Consider the following 17,839-nt stretch of genomic DNA (forward strand, 5'->3'; position numbering starts at 1 on the left):
AAGGCCTACCCTGTTTCCTTAAACTTTGATACTCGCTCTGGACACGCCAATCATCAGGAACATCCTTCCCGCATTTACCCTGTCCACTCCTGTTTGAATTTTATGAGTTTCTATGTAATCACCCCTCACTCTTCTAAACTCAAATGAATATAGTTCCAACCAAGTTAGTCTCTTCTCATCAGTTCTGCCATGCCAAGATTCAGACTAGCAAATCTCTGTTGCAATCCTTCCATAGACAGACCATCCTTGCTCAGATGAGGAGACCAAAATTGCACACAATACTATGTGCTTACTTTCAGTGATTGGTGTACAAGGAAACCCAAGTCTTGTCGCACCTTTCCTTTTCCCAACATTTCACCATTCGAAAAAAATCTGGATTTTCTGTTTTTGCTACCAAACTGGAAAACTCAAATTTATCCACATTATATTTCATCTGCCATACATTTGGTCATTCAGTTTGTCCAAATCACTCTGAAGTATGTCTGTATCCTTCTCATTGCTCACTCATCCAGCTGTGTATCATCTCCAAGTCTGCAGGCATTACACTTAGTTCGCTCATCTAAATCATTAATATAACTTAAGCAACACTCAAAAATTGCTGGAATTTTGTACAAAAGCCCAAAATGTTTGAAACAGTCAGCAGTGCACTCACTGTGTCCAGAAAGAACAGATAGGAAATGGCTTTTACTTTGTGGTAGGAATAATACCAAGTTTATCAGCCCTCACCATTATTAAAGAATGCATGAGACAACAGTTTATGATATTCAGATGTACACTGTCAAATGTGAAAATCAGGAAGCTGATGACCAAATTGTCCGACTTTTGAAACTGCTACAATTGACAGTACATGTGGTGGTGCTTCTACACTTGCGTACACGTTAGAATAAATTCCATTTCTAATATGTTCTTGTAACCTCTTGTTTTTAAACAGCTAGTCCAGTTCAATTACCAGTCAATGGTCACACCCAGAATGTTGACAGGGGATTTTCTGACAGTAATGCTATTGAACGTCAAGGGAACAACGCTCCAGGTCAATAACTCTTCTCCAGAGTGGGGGATGGGATAGGAGATAAATGCAATAGAAGATCAAGTGGAAGAGGCTGGAGCAGGAAAAGGAACAAATGGAAAAGTCAATGCAAAATGACAGGATCCAGGTCAGAATTTTTTTTAGAACAATTCCTACAGTTTAGAAGCAAATCATTCAGCCCATCGAGTCCACACCGACCCACCCTTTACTGTTTCTCTGCATTTCCCACCGTAGACACTATGGAATTAAATAATGAAATGTTTCACGGAGGGAGGAGTAATGAATATACCACAGAAACAAAAGATGTGTCTAAACAAGGTGTAAGTGGCTGCACAGCAGCAGTTAAAATGGAATAGAGGTAAAATTGAATCAACAAAAGAAAACGCAACCCTCGAACAGCGGCAGTGTTTGGATTTGTTGGGTTTAGGGCGGGGTTGGGTAGCTGGGAGCGGTTAAGGCGGCGGAGCTCTGGGATCGGACTGTGCCACGGGAAAGGTCGGGGGGAGTGGTGTGGTGTGACCCCGGAAGTAGTTGTCGGGAGTCTGTTGGTTCGTGAAGTGATGGATCCTTATCCCCGATCGTCCATCGAAGATGATTTCAACTACGGTACCAGTGTGGCGTCGGCCAGCGTCGACATCCGCATGGGTAAGGGCAACGCAACGGCACAGTTAGACGGGGGGGTGGAGGAGAAGAGAGAGGAGGAACGATGGCTGCTGGGGCCGACATGGTGTACGGGGTTGAGTTGGGTAGGGTGGTAGTGAGGAAGACAACATGGGGGGGGCGCTGACAGCGTAAATAAGGGGACGGCACAGAGCATGTCACATATACAGCACGGAAACAGACTCTTCGGTCCAACTCGTCCATGCCGACCGATTATCCTTAAGTAATCTAGCACCATTTGCTAGCTTTTGGCTCATATCCCTCTAAACCCTTGCTGTTCCTATACCTTTCCAGATGCCCTTTTTAAATGTTGTAATTGCACCAGCCTTCACCACTTCCTCTGGCAGCTGCTTCCATGCGTGCACCACCCTCTGCTTGAAAAAGCTGCCTTTTAGGTCCCTTTTATATCTTTCCCCTGGACCTTAAACCTGTGCCCTCCAATTTTTAGACTCCCCCACCCCAGGCAAAATACCTCATCTATTTACCCTAACCATGCCCCTCATGATTTTATACATGTCTACAAGGCCACCCCTCAGCCTCCAATGCTCCAGGGATACTACGACCAGCCAATTCAGCCTCTCCCTATAGCTCAAACCCTCCAACCCTGGCAACTTCCTTGTAAATCTTCTCTGAACCCTTTCAAGTTTCACAATGTCCTTCCTAAAGCAGGGAGATCAGAGTTACAGAGACAATGGGAACTGCAGATGCTGGAGAATTCCAAGATAATAAAATGTGAGGCTGGATGAACACAGCAGGCCAAACAGCATCTCAGGAGCACAAAAGCTGACGTTTCGGGCCTAGACCCTTCATCGGAGAGGGAACTGGAATAAATAGGGAGAGGGGGGGAGGCGGACCGAAGATGGAGAGAAAAGAAGATAGGTGGAGAGAGTATATGTGGGGAGGTAGGGAGCGGATAGGTCAGTCCAGGGAAGACGGACAGGTCAAGGAGGTGGGATGAGGTTAGTACGTAGATGGGGGTGCGGCTTGGGGTGGGAGGAAGGGATGGGTGAGAGGAAGAACCGGTTAGGGAGGCAGAGACAGGTTGGCCTGGTTTTGGGATGCAGTGGGTGGGGGGGAAGAGCTGGGCTGGTTGTGTGGTGCAGTGGGGGGAGGGGACGAACTAGGCTGGTTTAGGGATGCAGTAGGGGAAGGGGAGATTTTGAAACTGTTGAAGTCCACATTGATACCATTAGGCTGCAGGGTTCCCAGGCGGAATATGAGTTGCTGTTCCTGCAACCATCGGGTGGCATAATTGTGGCAGTGCAGGAGGCCCATGATGGACATGTCATCTAGAGAATGGGAGGGGGAGTGGAAATGGTTTGCGACTGGGAGGTGCAGTTGTTTGTTGCGAACTGAGCGGAGGTGTTCTGCAAAGCGGTCTCCAAGCCTCCGCTTGGTTTCCCCAATGTAGAGGAAGCCGCACCGGGTACAATGGATGCAGTATACCACATTTGTTCCCCAACCCTGCACGGCCCGTTTCTATCTCCTTCCCAAAATCCACAAACCTGCCTGCCCTGGTCGACCCATCGTCTCAGCCTGCTCCTGCCCCACCGAACTCACCTCCGCCTATCTGGACTCCATTTTCTCCCCTTTGGTCCAGGAACTCCCCACCTACATCCGTGACACCACCCACGCCCTCCACCTCCTCCAGGACTTCCAATTCCCTGGCCCCCAACACCTCATATTCATCATGGACGTCCAGTCCCTATACACCTGCATTGCGCATGCAGATGGCTTCAAGGCCCTCCGCTTCTTCCTGTCCCGCAGGCCCGACCAGTCCCCCTCCACCGACACTCTCATCCGCCTAGCTGAACTCGTCCTCACCCTCAACAACTTCTCTTTTGACTCCTCCCACTTCCTACAGACTAAGGCGGTGGCCATGGGCACCCGCATGGGCCCCAGCTATGCCTGCCTCTTTGTAGGTTACGTGGAACACTCCCTCTTCCGCACCTACACAGGCCCCAAACCCCACCTCTTCCTCCGGTACATTGATGACTGTATCGGCGCCACCTCTTGCTCCCCAGAGGAGTTCGAACAGTTCATCCACTTCACCAACACCTTCCACCCCAACCTTCAGTTCACCTGGGCCATCTCCAGCACATCCCTCACCTTCCTGGACCTCTCAGTCTCCATCTCAGGCAACCAGCTTGTAACTGATGTCCATTTCAAGCCCACCGACTCCCACAGCTACCTAGAATACACCTCCTCCCACCCACCCACCTGCAAAAATTCCATCTCCTATTCCCAATTCCTCCACCTCCGCCGCATCTGCTCCCACGATAAGACATTCCACTCCCGCGCATCCCAGATGTCCAAGTTCTTTAAGGACCGCAACTTTCCCCCCACAGTGATCGAGAACGCCCTCGACCGCGTCTCCCGTATTTCCCGCAACACATCCCTCACACCCCGCCCCCGCCACAACCGCCCTAAGAGGATCCCCCTCGTTCTCTCACACCACCCTACCAACCTCCGGATACAACGCATCATCCTCCGACACTTCCGCCATTTACAATCCGACCCCACCACCCAAGACATTTTTCCATCCCCACCCCTGTCTGCTTTCCGGAGAGACCACTCTCTCCGTGACTCCCTTGTTCGCTCCACACTGCCCTCCAACCCCACCACACCCGGCACCTTCCCCTGCAACCGCAGGAAATGCTACACTTGCCCCCACACCTCCCCCCTCACCCCTATCCCAGGCCCCAAGATGACATTCCACATTAAGCAGAGGTTCACCTGCACATCTGCCAATGTGGTATACTGCATCCATTGTACCCGGTGCGGCTTCCTCTACGTTGGGGAAACCAAGCGGAGGCTTGGAGACCGCTTTGCAGAACACCTCCACTCAGTTCGCAACAAACAACTGCACCTCCCAGTCGCAAACTGTTTCCACTCCCCCTCCCATTCTCTAGATGACATGTCCATCATGGGCCTCCTGCACTGCCACAATGATGCCACCCGAAGGTTGCAGGAACAGCAACTCATATTCCGCCTGGGAACCCTGCAGCCTAATGGTATCAATGTGGACTTCACCAGTTTCAAAATCTCCCCTTACCCAACTGCATCCCTAAACCAGCCCAGTTCGTCCCCTCCCCCCACTGCACCACACAACCAGCCCAGCTCTTCCCCCCCACCCACTGCATCCCAAAACCAGTCCAACCTGTCTCTGCCTCCCTAACCGGTTCTTCCTCTCACCCATCCCTTCCTCCCACCACAAGCCGCACCCCCATCTACCTACCAACCTCATCCCACCTCCTTGACCTGTCCGTCTTCCCTGGACTGACCTATCCCCTCCCTACCTCCCCACATCTACTCTCTCCAACCAATCTTCTTTAATCTCCATCTTCAGTCCGCCTCCCCCTCTCTCCCTATTTATTCCAGTTCCCTCTCCCCATCCCCCTCTCTGATGAAGGGTCTAGGCCCGAAACGTCAGCTTTTGTGCTCCTGAGATCAGAATTACATGCAGTATTCCAACAGTAGCCTAATTAATGACCTGGATAACAAAGTGTGGAGCTGGATGAACACAGCAGGCCAAGCAGCATCTCAGGAGCACAAAAGCTGACGTTTTGGGCCTAGACCCTTCATCTCTGACATGGTGCCACTTTTTAAGAAAAATGGTAAGGAAAAGTGAGGGAACAATAGACGAGTGAGCCTGACATCAGCAGTGGGCACGTTGCTGGATGGAATTCTGAGAGACAACAGTTACATGTGTTTGGAAAGGCAAGTACTTATTAGAGATAGACAACATGGCTTTGTGCATAGGAAATCATGTCTCACTAATTTAATTGAGTTTTTTGGAAGTAGTAATGAAGAAGATTGATGAGGGCAGAGCGGTGGGTATGATCTACATGTACTTCAGTCAGGTGGTCAACAAGGTTTCTCACAGTAGACTGGTTAGTGAGGGTAGATCACATTGGAATACAGGGAGAACTATTTGCTCTCTGATGAAGGATCTAGGTCCGAAACGTCAGATTTTGTGCTCCTGAGATGCTGCTTCGCCTGCTGTGTTCATCCATCTCCGCACTTTGTTATCTTGGATTCTCCAGCATCTGCAGTTCCCATTATCTCTAATGTCCTGTACAGCTGCAACTTGACCTGCCAATGCCTATACTCAATGCAGTAACCAATAAAGGCAAGCATACCAAATATTGTCTTCACTATCCTGTCCACCTGGGATTCCACTTTCAAGGAACTATGAACCTGCACTCCAAAGTCTCTTTGTTCAGCAATACTCCCCAAAACCTTACCATTTGGTATATAAATCCTGCCCTGGTTTGCCTTTCCAAATGCAGCACCTGACATTTATCTAAATTAAATTCCATCTGCCACTCCTTGGCCCATCTGATCAAGACCCGGTTGTATGCTGACGCAACCTTCCTCACTGTCCACTACACCTCCAATTTTGGTGTCATCTGCAAACTTAATCATACCTGCAATGTGCACATCCAAATCATTCATATAAATGATGAAAAGCAGTGGCCCTAGCACCAATCGTTTTGGCACACTGGTCACAGGCCTCCAGTCTGAAAAGCAACTGTCCACCACCACCATTACCCTCTGTCTTCTTTTGAGCCAGTTCTGTTTCCAAATGCTAGTTCTCCCTGTATTCCAATGTGATCTAACCTCACTAACCAGTCTACTGTGAGAAACCTTGTTGACCACCTGACTGAAGTACATGTAGATCATACCCACCGCTCTGCCCTCATCAGTCATCTTCATTACTACTTCCAAAAAACTTAATTAAGTTAGTGAGACATGACTTCCTATGCACAAAGCCATGTTGTCTATCTCTAATAAGTTCTTGCCTTTCCAAACACATGTAACTGTTGTCTCTCAGAATTCCATCCAGCAACTTGCCCACTGCTGATGTCAGGCTCACTCGTCTATTGTTCCCTTGCATTTCCTTACCGTATTTCTTAAAAAGTGGCACCATGTCATCTAACCTCCAGCCTTCCAGCACCTCACCTGTGGCTGTCGATGATGTAAATATAACAGAAAGGAGCCCAGCAATCACTTCAAGAGCTTCTACAAAGTTCTAGGATACACCTGATCAGGTCCTGGGGATTTATCCACCTTTGTGTTTGAAGACTTCCTCTACAAAATGGATAATTTTGAAGATATCGCTATTTATTTTCCCCATGTTCTCTCTATCTTCCATATACTTTTCCACAGTAAATACTGATACAAAATATTCATTCAGTATCTACCCCCCCCCCCCCCCCCCGACTCCTGCGGTTCCATACATCGCGGCATTGCTGATCTTTCAGGGCCCCTTTTCTCCTTAGTTACCCATTTGTCCTTAATGTATTTGTAGAATCCCTTTGGATTCTCCTTAACTCTATTTGCCAAAGTTATGCCCCGTTTTTGCCCTCCTGATTTCCCTTTTCCCTCCTACTGCCTCTATACACCTGACATATGTTTCCTCCTTTTCTCAACCAAGACCTCAATTTCTTTAGTAATCCAGCGTTCACTCCACCTGCCAGCCTTGCCCTTCACCCTAACAGGAACTTGCTGTCTCTGAACTCTCATTATCTCATTTTTGAAGGCTTCCCATTTACCAGCCATTCCTTTACCTGCAAACATATGTCCTCAATTAACTTTTGAAAGTTCTTACCTAACACCATATAAATAATTGGCTTTCCTTCAGGTTAGAATGTTAACTTTCAGATAATGTGAGGGAAAAGAGAGTCAGTGAGGGGAGAGGGTTGGGGCATGGGTGGATGGAGAAGGATGGGGGTTTGAGAGGGGTGGGTAAGAGAATGTTGGGGGAAAGGAGAAAAGGAGAAGTAGGAAGGGAGAGAGACAGTGAAGGAGAATTAACTAGGGTGGGGGAACCTCTGGGATGGTGGGGAAAAGAGGGTGAGGCTTCTTTTCCTAAATATGAGAATTTTGTAAAAACTTGCGCGTTTCTAAAAATCATTTCACAAATCCTTATTCTGTCTGAAATGGGATAGGATGGAAGCTTCCTTGTTTTGAAAGAAAATAGGGACTTTCAAGTCTTAGAAATGTAATTTCAACTGGTTCAACAGTGTATACAAAAATCTGGTGCTTCAAAGGCCATGGTATGGTGGGGCTACAGCATCTGGGCAGCCTGAGCTGTGAAATATCTGACCAGGTGGGGGAACTTTGTGGAGAAAATAGTAATTGCAAGCTGTGAGCTATGTTTTCTTGGGATATTGTGGGGCCTGTGACTTGTTATGGTTGACCAATCGTTCTGAAAAGTGGCATGGGAGTGATGATTGGCCACAGATGATAGAAAAGGAAGATGCAGAAAGGTTAACCCGTAGGTTTTTGTGAAGTGGTAGTGTCCATACTTATGAACCAGGAGGCCCAGGTTCAAGTTCCACCTACTCCAAAGGTGGGTAATAATATCTCTGAACAAGTTGATTAGAAAATATTTGGAAAGGGTAGCCCTTAATGACAAGAACATAATAGATAAAAACAGAACTGTACTTTGAGGACATTAATAAATGTATCATTAGACACAAAATGTTCCTGTGTCATAAATGTTATCTCGTAGATGATATCAGTAGTTTAATATCAGTTGTTTCCTTGTGATAGGATTTCTGCGGAAGGTATACACCATCTTGTCTGCCCAGATTATTCTTACTACTGTGACATCTGCTGTGTTCATGTATAGTGATACAATCAAGAATGTCATTCATGGAAGGTAACTTGCATTTATTTTGTAACAAATTGTATATTGATGGATTAGGTCACCTTTCCCATAATTGTTTTGTTTTTATTGTGACCATTCCAGTAATTTAAGCTTATCCAATTCCAGTAATTTAAGCTTATCCAATTCCAGTTCTAATATAGAAATAGATTACAAGTGTTCCCCTCAGTACAGTGTGGAAACTGGAGGAACTGAGCAGGTCAGGCAGCATCAGAGGAGCAGGAGAGTTGATGTTTCAGGTTGGGACCCTTCATCAGGACTGCATTGACTCTGACTCCAGCATCTGTCATTCTTGCTATGTACAACTGTTCCTTTGACAGTGCATAATGAACTTTTTTGAAAAAAAATCATGGAATGTGGGTGTCAGTGGCAAGGCCAACATTTATTACCCACCCCTAACTCTCCAGAGGGTAGTTAAAAATCAACCACATTGTTGTGGTCTGGTGTCACATAGGCCAAACCAGGTAACGATGGCTTTTCCTTCCCTAAAAGACATTAGTGAACAATTTCCCAACAATCAGCAATGGATTCATGGTCAACATAGATTTTTTTGTGGATTCAAATTCCACCATTTGCCATGGAGGGGGATTCAAACATTGCTGCCCAGAACATTACCAGGGTCTCTGGAATAATAGTCTAGCAATAATACCCCAAGGCCATCATCTTCCCTAAATTTAAAATTTAATAGAAATATGTGTTCTTTTTCTGTTTTATTTGCACTTCTAACTTTATTATCTTGCTCCCATTCTAGCCCTGCATTGGTGTTGATAGCATGCTTAGGATCTCTGGGTCTAATAATTGCTCTAGCAATTTACAGACATCAACATCCTATTAATCTGTATCTCCTGTTTGCATTTGTAAGTACTCAATTGAATTGGGGTCAAATACAAACTTGTTAACTAAATGTCACTGAGTTAAATTGTTAAATGCTTTATTTTATGAGTTTCTTGTTCCTGTACTAAAAGAAAGTTGGTCTAACCAGTTTTTCTTATTGTGAGAATCAGTTGTGAAATGTTTGATCAAAAATCGAGTAAACATGCAGAGTTAATTGGAACTGCAGATGCTGGAGAATCCAAGATAACCAAGTGTGGAGCTGGATGAACACAGCAGGCCGAACAGCATCTTAGGACCACAAAAGCTGACGTTTCGGGCCTAGACCCTTCTTCAGAAAAGTGGGAGGGGGAGAGGGTTCTGTAGTAAATGGGGAGAGAGGGGGAGGTGGATCGAAGATGGATAGAGAAGATAGGTGGAGAGGAGACAGACAAGTTAAAGGGGTGGGGATGGAGCCAGTAGAGGTGAGTGTAGGTAGGGAGGGGACAGGTCAGTCCGGGAAGTAGGACAGATCAAGGGGGTGGGATGAGGCTAGTAGGAAGGAAATAGGGATGTGGCTTGAGGAGGGGATAGGTGAGAGGAAGACCAGGTTAGGGAGGCGGGGACGAGCTGGGCTGGTTTTGGGCTGCAGTGGGAGGAGGGGAAGAACTGGGTTGGTTTTGGGATGTGGTGGGGGAAGGGGAGATTTTGAAGCTTGTCAAATCCACATTGATACCATTGGGCTGCAGGTTTCCCAAGCGGAATACCAGTTGCTGTTTCTGCAACCTTCGGGTGGCATCTTTGTGGTACTGCCGGAGGCCCAGAATGGGCATGTCATCTGAGGAATGGGAGGCGGAGTTGAAATGGTTCGCGACTGGGAAGTGCCTGTGTTTATTGCGAACCGAGCGGAGGTGTTCTGCAAAGCGGTCCCGAAGCCTCCGCTTGGTTTCCGTGATGCAGAAGAGGCCACAACAGGTACACCGGATGCAGTATACCACATTGGCGGATGTGCAGGTGAACATCTGTTTGATGTGGAAAGTCTTCTTGGGGTCTGGGATGGGAGCGAGGGAGGAGGTGTGGGGGCAGGTGTACCACTTCCTGCGGTTGCAGGGGAAAGTCCCGGGTGTGGTGGGGTTGGAGGGGAGTAAATATGCTGCTGTAGAGTAATTGAAAGTGAAGCTACTCTTTTTTTGACTTCTGTAAATGTTTTTAATATTCTCATGGAAAACTAAAATCTTATGCTTAAAAAAAAAATTCACATAAATTATAAGGTTGCCAAAGAGAACGTGCAAGTCCTGGCTTCAATTCATAAAACCAACTGAATACAAGCATTGCATTAAGGATTCATTATTTCACAGATTTGTTATAATTCAGACGTTTATTTTAATGTTCAAGATTGTATTATTACTGAACTTTTAAATGTTTATGGAATGATTTTACACTCTTGTGCTGTTGACAGTTCAGGCTGTTTTGTAACTAATTTTTGTTTTGAGGCTAAGAGCAATTTCTCCTTTGAATTGAATCCTGCATGCCTGTACGTTTACCAAGCTGGTTTAGACTTGGCCAGCAGTTATATTGTATCATTCACTGAAGATCACGAGATGCTTATCACATTGTTCCATCATTGAATAAGTATACAGTCACTTAAGATTATGTGCCACTTGTTAGCCATGTATTTACAAATTAATTGATCTACACAATCCAAATGGTACAAAAAGGTGTGGAATCAATATAATACAGTAACAATAGCATTGGAATCTAACCACCTAGAGTTAAAATCAGTTTTTTTAACAAGATCTGGCAAGAGATAAAATTTCCAAATGGAATTGTTTGATGTTTGTAGCCAATACAAATCACATTTCAGTTGTGCAGTACTTACTGACTGCTAAAACTGACAACTGGGATAATTTTTCAGTGCTTTTAATGCCTAAAATCCAAATCAAAATTGACAGCTGTCCTTCCTGGAAGACAATAATAGCATTTAATGTATAAATTACTAACCAAAAGTTGTTTCTCTGTCACCTGGGTTACACATTTCTTAATTCTTTGACTAATTATAATTCAGCTTGAATTTGGGGTAATTTCTATGCTGACGAATTTCAACTTGCTCAGTCTAGTCTGGTCCCATAGATCATGTTACCACCAAAATTGATTTTGAAATTTGTTGTGGAAAGATGAGCCGTACATCTTCAATGTTTGCTGTCATTAACTGTATGGAGTTAAATCATAAGATGCTGGAGAAATTCATGTCTGGCAGCATCTACGAAGAGAGAAACAATTAATCCTTTCAGTCTGCTAAATTCTCTATCTGCTGGTTGTCTTTTTTTGATCAGACCTTTATGTCTTGGGTTTTTAGCAGGGAAGTTGCCCGCTGTGGCTGCATGCGTTTTTTAAATATTTAATGAAAAAAGTAAATATTTTCTCTGCAGACCCTGCTGGAAGCTTCAACTGTGGCTGCTGCTGGTAAGGGCTTTTACTCAATCTTTGCGTTTGTTTATAGGAATATGTGATTTAAATCACAATGTATTACAAGTAATGGGTACTTTGTTGCTGGTGACATGTGCGTATGAACAATCGTGTAATCATCTTGGTTGCTTCAATCTTTCTCCTTTTGTTTTACTGTTAGCCAAGTTTGACTAGGGAATGTATGGTATGTAAGTATTGTGCAAAATAAAATTTTGAGCAATTTTTCTGATTTATAATTCCGTGGTGGAGAATCTTGGTATCAGTATGATTTCATGTTTGATATACATGGTAATTCAAGTACGGAACCAAGTTGATCCTTTGTGATAAAACTGCTAATAGCCATAGACAAATTATCCCACAGTACACTGATATACTCAACATAATAGATTCCATCAGTATGGTATTTGTATACCTCAGATAACCTCACTGGAGAGAGTAATACAAGCCAGACAAAGGAACAATGTGTTTATTAATCCTCAGCTTTGTAAGCTGCAGTTTTGGTTCTGCATATATTTTGATAGTTTCTAAGTCTTGATTTATGAAGATAGTGTGTGTCATTTAAATAAACTGGACACTTGTAGGTGCACTGTTCCCAACAACTTGAATTTGAGACTGTAACATAAATCTATCATGATGTATTATGTTAGGCTGGCGTATGTGTTGCCACTGCCAAGATGGCTGGTAAAGATGGCCACTTGCACATGGACAGATGGCAATATTAATGGTGCACCATTGCAGAGCCTGCTGGACACCCCCATTGCTGCTGGCCACTCTTGTCATTGCTGTACATTGCTTGCTGTCCCTCCCAACCCTCTCGCTGTTTGCTTCCCTTGCACCAGAGCTTGCTGGCTGTTCCTGTTGTGTTGGTTGTACCACAAGCCGTCCTGCTGGCTGCATGCTTTGCTGCATGACTTGCCACTTCAGTCATGCAATGAGTAAGGCAGCAGGTAGGGCATAGGGGACTCTTTCTGGCTGCACCACTTGGTCAGCAGTTTTCTAATTAATTTTAGGGGCACCTCTTAGATGGTCTAGCAGTGTAGTGCATCTTGTTTTAAACTACATACACAATCCACGTATCCGATCCAAGGAAGAAACATACAGATTGGCCAAGAAGAAAAATAAACCTAAGGATTGACAGCAGTTTGGAATTCAGCAAAGAAAGACCAAGAGATTAATTAAGAAGGGGAAAATAGAGTAAGCTTGCAAGGAAGATGAAGACTGACATCTAAGTTTCTATAGGTACATGAAGAGAAAGAGATTGTTAAAGACGAACTTGGGTCCCCTATAGGCAGAGATGGGGGAATGTATAATAGGGGACAAAGAAATGGCTGAGGAACTGAATACATACTTTGGTTCTGTCTTAAAAAGAGGACAGAAATCAGGTACCAGAATTGTTGGAGGATGCAAGATTTAGTGAGTGGTAAGAACTGAGGGAGATTAATATGGGAAAATTGTTGCATTTGAAGGCCGATTAAATCCAGAGGGACTGATAATCTATGTCCCGAAGTACTGTAGCTACTTCCTTAAGAAATATTCGATACATTAGTCATCATCTAGGATTCTGTAGACTTTGGAAAAGTCCCTGCAGATTGGAGGGTGGCTAATGTCATTCCAATATTCAAAAAGGGAGATAGAGAGAAAATAGGGCATTATAGACTGGTGAGCCTAACATCAGTCATGGGGAAGATTCTCACATCTGTTGTCAAGGGTTTTATATCAGAGAATTTAGAAAGCAGTAGCATGATCAGATAGAGTCAGCGTGGATTTATAAAGGGGAAATCATGCTTGACAAATCTGTTGGAATTCTATGAAAATGTAACTAGTAGAGTTGACAAAGGGGAGCCAGTCAAAGTCCCACCTAAGAGGTTAATACCAGAGATTAAAGTGCATGGGATTAGGGGAGATGTATTGAGATAGATAGGAAACTGGTCAGCAGAGAGGAAACAAAGAGGAGGAATTAATGGGTCCTTTCCAAATTGGCAGGATGTAACTAGTGGGGTGCCACAGGGATTAGTGCTAGCACCTCAGCTATTCACAATATATATTAATGATTTGGATGAGGGAACAGATTGTAACATCTCCAAGTTTGCAGATAAGACCATAAGACATAGGAGTGGAAGTAAGGATGATACCAAGTTGGGTGGGAGGGTCATCTGTGATGAGGATGCAGAGATACTTCAGCATGATCTCGACCGGTTAGGTGAATGGGCAAATCGATGACAGATGCAGTATAATTTGGATAAATTTCGGAAGCAAAAACAAGAAGCAGATTATTACCTGAATGGCTGTAAATTGGGAGAGCGAAGTGTGCAGTGAGACCTGGGTGTCCTTATGCACCAGTCACTGAAGGTAAGCATGCAGGTGGTAAAGAAGGCAAATGGTACGTTGGACTTCGTTGCGAGAGGATTTGAATACAGGAGCAGGAATGTGCTTTGCAGTTATACATGACCTTAGTGAGACTACACCTGCAATATTGTGTACATTTTTGGCCTCCTTTTCTGACCAAGAATGCTCTTGCTTTCAAGGGAGTGCAGCAAAGGTTAACTAGGCTGATTCTGGGGATAGCAGATCTGATGTATGAGGATTGACTAGGTTGGGATTGTTTTTGCTAGAGTTCAGACATCTGAGGTGGGGGGATCTCATAGAGACTTCTAAGATTCTAACAGGACTGGGCAGGATAGATGCAAGGAGGATGTTCTTGATGGTGGGTGTGTCCAGAACCAGGAGTCACAGTCTGAGGATTCACAGTAAACTATTTAGGACAGAGATGAGGAAACATTTTGTCACCCAAAGAGCAGTGAGCCTGTGGAATTCATTACCACAGGAAGTAGTTGATTCCAAAACAGTAAATGTATTTAAGAGGTGACTAGATATAATACTTGGGGCGAATGGGATCAAAGGTTCTCGGGAGAAAGCAGGAATAGTCTATTGGGTTGGACGATCAGCCATGATCGTGAAGAATGGTAGAGCAGGCTCAAAGAAATGAGTGGCTTCCTCCTGCTTGTATTTTCTAAGTTTCTGTGTCAATCCTGTCATGCTAAAATGGTATTGCAAAGCTGTGTTTTCACATGTGCTTTGTTGCTGAGCCACCTAGCTGTGGGATTAGAAATAAATGCAGCCATGTTAGAGCAGTAACAGGAAAAGCAATGTAACTATTTTGATTTTACAAATTCACATCCAAGAACTAAGCTACCTTCCGTTCACCTGTATGAAATTGCTTGTTGAAATCCATTACGTTGTATCAAATCATATAGGACATTACAGTAAATCAAATGTTGCTGTAGAGATATATTGCAAACTGTCTGATTGACTGACTTTTAAATCTGTCCTTTTTTTTCCCATTTTTAGTCACTTTCTATGACTATTTAGTGGTTCTGCAAGCATTCATTCTGACAACCGCTGTATTTGTTGCATTGACTGTCTACACGTTTCAGTCAAAGAGGGATTTCAGTAAATATGGAGCAGGGTATGTACGTTGGAAAAGAAGCTGGATATATTTTAAGTTCTACGTAATGTCTTTTTAGTTTTGAATACTATGATAACAAGTATTTTTAAGATGAATATTTTAGATAATGTATTTTTTAAATAACTGGAAATAAATTGCTGCATTTTGACCTGAAGACAGCTGTTATATAGTTCATTCTTGTCCTGATCCTGTGACCTGGCTAAATTCAGAAATTTTTGTTTAGCTTTCCTGATTGTGGCACTTCACTGCACTTGATAACTCAAATGACAGATGCCATAATATTTTGAGTGCTGGCTAACAAAAGTTATAACAATAAATGATCTATAATTACTTTAATGGCATATAAGTATAGAAACAGTATCATTTACAATGTAAGTAAAATTAATTCAGGATAAGACATTAGCAGCAGTGATGCCCTGCAGTTGCACACCCTGCTAAAATTCAATCAAAGAATTACATCTCAGATTAAGTACCAAAGGACTTCATGTGCGAAGGGAATAATTTCAGAAATTACATCTTTGGAAGGGAAAGTGAAGAATGCCAAATGTTATGCCCTGACTTATATTTACAGTGTAAGATTCTGTTTAATAGTACATTACAACCAAAATCTATGGAGGTCTTTACTATAGTAGACGCGCTGATTTTATATTAACGTAAATTATTTTCACAGAAAATAGCACTTCAGTGAATAATTGTATTGTTGGATGTTGTGCCACAGAGTTCATGGCCATTAACAGTAGACTACATACAAGTATGTTAAGGAGACAAGAAATTTTAGTCCTGGAAAATACATTTTTGTAATGACTAAATTGGGGTGTGGGGCGGGGGGGGAGTCATGTCACTCTGCGTTTCATAGCAGTAATTTCAAAGTCTGTTCAGAAGCAAAACTACCCACTTCTTTTAAAAAAAAGTATTCATTTCTGGAATGTAGATGTTATTGGGCAGGCTAGCATTTCCTCTTAAAATCATTTGAGGATTTTAATCTGAGAGCAACTCTTGTACAAAAAATATTGCACTTCTTTGATTTCTTGCACACATGTTTGTATACTTATTATAGCGGATTGATCAAAGCACAAAACAGTAATGCTACCAACGTACCATATCCTAATAGTTTCATCAGACTTGATGTTGCTTAGTCTTAGTTGTCAGATAGAATTGATGATTAGAGTATATACTGACTTGTCATCTTCAAAGGGTAATGGTTAAATTAGAATTTTTTTTTGCCTTCTCCTTAGTCTCTTTGCATGTCTGTGGATTTTGATCCTGGCTGGATTTCTAAGAGTAAGTATTAGGTGTTTCAAATTGTACCAACCTAATTGGTTTAAGTCACAGGAGTTTAACTGTGGCTAGAAACATGGATTAAAGGTGAATCAGTTGGATTTTTATCAATTTTCTATGGACCTTTTATAAATTATTTCATTCTGTTATGAGATTCATAAATGTTTCTCTGCTGCCATATGTAGAGGGAAGCTTTAAAGCCCTGCTACAAAGCTATACTCATGTATCTGATGGAAGTAAGGCCTTGACAGAAGTCACAATCTTGGATCAATAAGGCTTCCACGTAACTGATATGATTCGCTCTGATGATTTCTAGTCATATAGGGAAGGAATAAACTTGGATTATTGACTACAATACATCAGAGAGAATTATCCTGAGTAATAGTGTGACAGCTAAAATGCACACACTCCACCTGTATGAGACTTAATTTATAATGTGTTTGTATGACCTCTTAGTGTTAGAATATCAGTTATGGTCAAGGTGCTGTCAGACATTTGGCCTAATACTTCTATTCTGGGGCTATTCAAAATAAATAGATTTGTTTATGTATATCTTGGAACATTTACATGGTAGTATTAGTGGGTCATTTTAATTTTGTTAAAAGGAACGAAACTAATTGCATCAAACATAAGAGAATTCCTAACGCATTTGTCTGTTAACTTTCTTCAGCTGTTCTTCTTGAGCGACACAGTGGAGCTTGTATTTGCATCTGCAGGAGCTCTTCTCTTCTGTGGCTTTATCATCTATGATACACATGTTTTGATGCATAAGCTTTCACCTGAAGAATATGTACTGGCTTCAATTAACCTGTATTTGGATGTCATTAATCTATTCTTGCATATCCTTCGAATCCTGCAATCACTTAACAAGAAGTAATCACGAGGATTATTGTTGAAATAAAGATGTTAATATGTCGCTAACTGAAAATTAATGAAGGGGTGCACTTTGTGTATAGACTTGTTGATTTATTGTCTAACTTTATTCTTAATGATCATATTTGTATTCATTGTATGGTGTAGATAGTTTTAATTGATAATAGTCAATTTGTATAGTTTTTCCTTAAGGAGATTTGAGGGCACTTCTGGATGAATCATTTTGAAGAAAAATATTATAATTTGTGGGGAAACACCAGTCCAGACCCAAAATCCAATATTTCTTTCAGCTTTGTTTGATTTGAATTTAGATTGCTGAAAATGTATTTTTTAATCTGAATTGATATTTGATGCTAACTGGGAGAAAGCAATTTTAAATGTGGCATGGATTCAGTGAAAGGCCTTTTTTTTTGTCTGTTTTCTATTGTAATTACTCAAATGTTTATAAGTTGAAATCCTATTCTGTAAAAAAAAATCATTTCTGTACAAGTCATCCCTTTGAATAAAATCTGCAGTTCACATTTTATGTTTTAGTACTTATTTTAAAAGAGATAAAATCATTGTATCTTGTACTCAGCAATTA

At 42.8% G+C, this 17,839-nt stretch overlaps 1 protein-coding gene across 1 annotated transcript; it reads left to right on the forward strand.

Moving 5' to 3' along the window:
- Positions 1-738: 738 nt before the first annotated feature.
- Positions 739-17,782, forward strand: tmbim4 (transmembrane BAX inhibitor motif containing 4). The gene is made up of 8 exons (XM_048549629.2): positions 739-877; positions 1,427-1,672; positions 8,249-8,357; positions 9,115-9,220; positions 11,603-11,636; positions 14,988-15,105; positions 16,341-16,386; positions 17,054-17,782. The coding sequence occupies exons 1-8, from the start codon at positions 739-741 to the stop codon at positions 17,258-17,260; spliced, it is 1,005 nt and encodes a 334-aa protein (XP_048405586.2). The 3' UTR covers positions 17,261-17,782.
- Positions 17,783-17,839: the final 57 nt, after the last annotated feature.

The sequence above is a fragment of the Stegostoma tigrinum genome, chromosome 18 (genome assembly GCF_030684315.1).
Source record: "Stegostoma tigrinum isolate sSteTig4 chromosome 18, sSteTig4.hap1, whole genome shotgun sequence".
NCBI classification, from domain to species: Eukaryota; Metazoa; Chordata; class Chondrichthyes; order Orectolobiformes; family Stegostomatidae; genus Stegostoma; species Stegostoma tigrinum.

Bases quoted from the DNA above. Each gene is read 5' to 3' on its own strand.
- tmbim4 (XM_048549629.2), top strand. From the start codon at position 739: ATGCATGAGACAACAGTTTATGATATTCAGATGTACACTGTCAAATGT. The intron at 9,221-11,602 runs GTAAGTACTCAA...TTTTCTCTGCAG, and splicing joins TGTATCTCCTGTTTGCATTT to ACCCTGCTGGAAGCTTCAAC. The intron at 11,637-14,987 runs GTAAGGGCTTTT...TCCCATTTTTAG, and splicing joins TTCAACTGTGGCTGCTGCTG to TCACTTTCTATGACTATTTA.